Source organism: Branchiostoma belcheri, unplaced genomic scaffold, assembly GCF_001625305.1.
Source record: "Branchiostoma belcheri isolate BF01 breed outbred unplaced genomic scaffold, Haploidv18h27 scaffold248, whole genome shotgun sequence".
In the NCBI taxonomy this organism is placed as follows: domain Eukaryota; kingdom Metazoa; phylum Chordata; class Leptocardii; order Amphioxiformes; family Branchiostomatidae; genus Branchiostoma; species Branchiostoma belcheri.
Genome location: NW_017803852.1, coordinates 247,021 through 252,784, shown reverse-complemented (window position 1 = coordinate 252,784; position 5,764 = coordinate 247,021). Strand labels below are relative to the sequence as shown.

Below are 5,764 nucleotides of genomic sequence, written 5' to 3'. Positions count from 1 at the left end.
AAGGAACATATAGTATAATCATTTCCAAGCACATGTAGGTTTCATAAGTGTAAGAGTTATCTCCAAGCAGATGTTGGTTGCATCCATGATCTGACTATTGTCATCTTCAAGCAAATGTAGATATGTGGCATACCTTTAAAGTTATTTCCAAGCAGATGCAAGGTTGCATGTGTTAGAGGAACAACTATCACACTAAAAGCGCGTCGAAATGCCAGCTTTTTGGAAAAGCACTTGTTTTACTGCTCTTCCATTTACCGGGGTAATTACATCTCTACACAAAAGCTCTGGGCAAAGGCTTTTAGTAGTCATAGTTTCCATTCACTCGATTAATTCTTAATATTTCACGCTGTTCATCTTTATTGTATTTCTCTAATTTATATGGGCAGGAATGGGTGCGGTTGTCTCATGTTGTGGAGCACCTGTAGCAACGGTACGAGTCTGTTCGAGTAACGTTCTCTGGACTAGTCACGAATTTCCGTTGACTACTCAACAAAAAATTACGACACAGAAATGAAGAAGATACTGCAAAAAAGCCTGCTCGACCGAGTCGTTCTTGTGTGGTTTTTGCTTCAGCTTGTGACTCAAGCACAAGGTAAGACATTTCTGTGAAATTGTTTTTAATCGACACTACTACTTTACCCATTTACTGACCAAAAGGAGAATTTGAGTTGACCCAACTGAACTGTTTTTAACACTTCTTCAAATTTTATAACTGGGACATGATTTAAGGTATGGTTATACCCAAGACGGAGGTTGGCACTTGCCTGCAACGCAAATATTTGCAGTGTGTGGTGTTGCAATTAAAATGCTTGGGCCAGCCGACCGTGCCATATTATATAGACACGAATCTGTTGTTTTACAACACGGGGCCTTTATACTGAGTCAAATGATAAAATTGCATTGTGAATGTAGCTTTAGGAATTAATCTACACTTCTTTACATTAAATATGTAGATCTGAGGCCAAGGAAAAAAAATGTAATGCTGCCTGTTTCCCGACAGACCATAGAAAAACTGCCGACCCTCTGCTTTTTTGTGTGTGGATCTCACACAAGCAAGGGACGTACATTTTTCAATCTAATTGACCTTAATCTTACACCTTAGAATATAATGAAATGTAAAAATATTTCTAACATGGACATTGAAATATAAATTTCCTCATGCAAGTTTTAACAAAGTCTAAAAAAACAACCCTAATATTTTTTTCAGGACTGGAACAGGTAAGGCCACACCAAGTTGATTTAATGGATGACATCCTCTGAAGACCCCTAAACTAGTGCGCGTGGGCGAATAAAAAAAATCAGGCCAAAAATAGAAAAGGCTACTAAACCATAGGGATACACAGCTGGTATTGTGGATTTGCGGCAGTACATACATGTAGCGACGTTTACGACAAACCGGCACATGCTGGCTTTTTGCGGAATTTATGAATGGGCACGTACGTATGTACTGGGTTCTTGAGTCGTGGAGCTTCGGTGGGTAGCCTGGGTGCCATCCTCCAGAGTATTGTCGCTAACTACCATGGACTACCCATGCCTAGAGCTAGATCAGAGCCTTGGATGACTTGATCTTTTTTTTTTTTTGAGAACAGGCGAAAATCAATGCGCGCGCGGATGTCATCCATAAAATTAATCGGTGTGGCCTAACAAAATTTTCCTTAGGTGTTACCTCATCAAAATTTTTGTTATGAAAAGTTGCTACGAAGGGTGGCAAGTTTTCATGTCCTTTTATTAACAGCTGCTGTCTGATTATGTTTGCCTTTTTTCAGATCTGCCAAAAATGTTCTGCTTCAGTTGTTCTTTTGCCTTGCTCTTTTCTTTTTGCCATCTGAAGATACCTATTTAATACCTTTTTCTCACTAGGATGGAATAGTCCTGATGGAGCCAAAAACATTAGCTTTAATTCGGTGTCAATTCGCTTTTGTTGGTTCGTGTATACAAATGGTCCATCAATCAATGAGTAACACGTTGAAATAGTAAAATATCAATCGTTAAAAATTTAAATAAAGACAAAGCCGCATTCCCCGCCACAAATAATGGCATTCTTTTATGATGCAGCATTATCCCACGTTTTATGTTTTTCTTTACTGCAATATCTTAACTTGGTTACTTCCATAATGCAATAGCGTTGACTGGTAGGAAAGTTATACTTGTGCGTTTTTAATGTTATGTAATTATTATAAGATGGAGGTGATCATAAATAAAGTTGGCATAACCCATTGAAATCATGTTAATAAGATAAGGCAGTCATTGGGTAAAGGATATGATCAACTGATACAAAAACAAGGAGGGTTTGAAACATGTATAATTCGTCAGTTGTAATATATACCATAATTTAGCTAAATTATAATAAATGGTTAATGCCCCGACCCGAGGTGTATTTGTTGAGATAATCCCTGGTCGGGTGCGATAACCAACGAATAAACCACCGAGTAAACGAGGTCCTCTCCCCCGTATAATGGGACGGTTCAAAAAGTGGATGGTTATCTTTTTAGGTTATGGCCCACTTTTTAAGATATGGTCTGACAACCCATGGGAAATTGAGCCTTCTTATTGGTCGACAGCTACTGGCTATATGATAACATACCGTGTAAATATATAATGCATTGATATCGATATCTTTAAATATCAGAGTAATCAACAAAAAATTCCTTGTTAAAAATATTATTTTCCAAGAACTATTGTAGGGAGGAGCCGCTGCCACCAAGTAAAGTCGGGCCATTATAACTAGAAAACTCCGAACAACTCGTTGTATGTACAAACATTGGAAGTAACAGGTTGTTGGGGTAATGTAGCTAAGTGTCTGCGACGCTGCTTTGTTAAGCTAAAAGGCGGTTATGTCAGTTATATTGATACAGATAAAAATACCTCATTGAAACGCAATTTAAACACCATACAAATATGTTCTCAGCATGTGACCCAGGTGGGGTGTGGCCATTAAACACGCAGTACGGAGCATCAGACGAAACAGAAAACGGAAATGACGGGGTAGCAAGAGGAACCCAGTTAGCCCCTGGTCCATACGGAGACCCTGGTGGCGCTTTCCTGTTTTCCGGGACTGCAAATTCCTACATCGACATTCCCAACAACGGCAAGCTTGACGTGCGGTACTCCTACACCATACTGGCCCACATATATCCTACAGGTCAGGCCGGGCCAATCTTCAACTACGTCGGCAACAATAATCAGTGGGCGGTGCATTTTTGGCAAACAGCTCCACAGCTATTCATGTTAAGGTACGTTTATAGCCCAGTATGACAGACAGGGTCATGTGGCGTAACGGCAGGGTGTTGCGTGCAAAATTCTAAAAACATCTAAAGTCCTCTGTGTGAATTTTGACATGTCTCCTAGTTTTTACCCTTGGGCAATACAATAACCTCACTCACATGTAAAAATAGGTACCTGAGTTCTTTTTTTCGGGGGGGGGTGTAAGGCGGTGAAAAGAGGTGGTTGGGCTAGACTTTGACACATTGCCCTTGACCTACAGGATTTTAGACACACTGAACCTACGGATGGAAGGCAGTGCCGTTTTTATAGTTCCGGTTCGCTTATCTTTTTTAAGTTAAGGAAGTGATTACAAGGTATGCATACCAGGTCTCATCCTTAATTCATACATTCACGCTCTTTCAGTTATAAGTTGTCATGAAGCACGGATCTGTGTGCGTTTTTGCTTTTCTTCTCTTCGCGGTTGACAATTTTAAAATTATAAATATCAACTGTCTATTGCAGGACGTATGAGCGATATGGATATTTCTCACAGTACGCCCATGCGAGTGTGCTGCAGCAGAACGCTTGGAACTACGTGGGCGGAACCTACAATAGTTCCACAGGGGTTGCAATCCTCTGGTACAACGGTTCAGAGGTCGCACAGGTGCAGGTCGGAGTCCCGTCTGTCGCAACTCAGTACCCGGTCCGGGTGGCGGTGAGGTACGGAAGCAGTCAGTACTTCGCGGGCCGGATAGCCTGTATCCAGCTGTACAACTTCGCCATGACTCAAGAACAGATCGTCGCTGCACGAGACAGGTGTTCACAGAGAGGTTTGTGGTTTGACTACGCAATTCAAATGGGCCTATGGATATCATAATTCTTATAATTTTTGAGAAAACACTAGTAAGAAGAGCCCTTTTTTCTTAAAATAGGAATTTCATTGAATGGAGAATTTGGTCAACTAAACACAGTAGTTTCACGGTAGTTCTTTTACACAACCAAAATAGTTACCTTGCTGACAGTTCGGTGTCTGTCAGACACCTTAATTTGAGCTTCTGACTGGAGTTCCGCTTCTCGCCTCTACATGTAGCCGATGTAGGTGGTGCTTTTGTGGCGAGGAGCAGAATCCCAAACGAGGCTGAGTTTGTACCCCCCCCCGTCCCGTTTTGCAATTGTGTTCCCATGTTTTGTTCTATTTTGTTAACTCACTAAATTACAACTTCATAACATTGCAATAAATAATTCCACAAATGTACTTTCATAGGCATCTTCCTCATTCCCAAACTGCACCACAGTCTACTGCTAGAGTGTTTATATGCCTGTGGTTGGGTGTATATCTATGGCCTATATTTATAAGAAATGATCTATATCGTTATGTAAATGAATTAGTATCTATGTTATGTTGATAATGATGACCTTAAGTCTCAGCCCTCATGTAGGCCGGTTGGCCCGCTGACTATCAGGCGATTCGCCAGACGGTAAGGCCACATTTAAAGAAAAATGCATGGATGACATCCGCGCTCGTATTAATTTTAGTTTTAAAAAGCCCCTCCGAGGCTCTGGAAGGCTTGCCACCTCCGTAGCCCATGATAGCTAGTGGCAGTACGTGCTTCTGTATTCCGCTATATTTTGCTTGGTTTGGTCTATCTGCTTTATTGTTTATCTGTTGTGGCTAATGTTGTTATTATGGCAACTCAGCAGTGTGGAAAAGCATATATGGCTTGAATAATTTATGAAGCAGCAGGCAATGCTGTTCTGTGGAATTGTAATACTCCCAAATAGATATTTTCTGACAGCCTGCACACATGCACTATTTAACCCTATCCAGACCGGGGGTGTCTAGATAGGGATGTCGAAAAGTGCCCACGCCAACTCTGATGTCTCATTGCGTCTTATCGTTTGAAATACGATTCTGATTTGACCCCAAAATTTGTTCCATGCACCGCGCGAAGCCTGCTCAGCTGCCTGCGCATTTCGCGTCTCTGATTGGTAATGCGTCAGCCGCCGCAGCGCCGCCGGGAAGAAAAGCCAGCCAACTTGCCTGTAAATAACTTTGGATATAAGCGCTAAAACGCTTTTTTTACAACTACATTCCAATCTTCTAGTGAAAAAATGCATAATATTTCGGGAATATATATATATATTTGTATGCCGACTTTTGTTAGAAGCAAGTGGACCTGTTTGAGTGAGTGAGTGAGTGAGTGAGTGAGTGAGTGAGTGAGTGAGTGAGTGAGTAAGTGAGTAAGTGATTGAGTGGGTGAGTGAGTGAGTGGGTGAGTGAGTGAGTGAGTGAGTGAGTAAGTGAGTGAGTGAGTGAGTGAGTGAGTGAGTGAGTGTTTGAGTTGGTGAGTGGGTAAGTGATTGAGTGAGTGGGTGGGTGAGTGGGTGAATGAGTGAGTGAGTGAGTGAGTGGGTGAATGAGTGAGTGAGTGACTAAGTGAGTGGGTGGTTTGGTGAGTGAGTGAGTGAGTGAGTGTGAGTGAGTGGGTGAGTGGGTGGGTGAGTGAGTGGGTGAGTGAGTGTGTGAGTGATTAAGTGAGTGAGTGAGTGATTGGGTGAG

General features: G+C 41.7%; 1 protein-coding gene across 1 annotated transcript in view; it reads left to right on the top strand.

The window, feature by feature from the left end:
* Positions 1-510: 510 nt before the first annotated feature.
* LOC109471321 overlaps positions 511-5,764 on the top strand; it is a gene marked incomplete at its 3' end in the record, with an annotated part of 11,031 nt that continues 5,777 nt past the window's right edge. The window contains exons 1-3 of the mRNA XM_019770611.1: positions 511-592; positions 2,909-3,233; positions 3,727-4,034. Of these exons, the coding sequence (XP_019626170.1) occupies positions 511-592; positions 2,909-3,233; positions 3,727-4,034 (715 nt within the window). The remainder of the gene's footprint in view (positions 593-2,908; positions 3,234-3,726; positions 4,035-5,764) is intronic.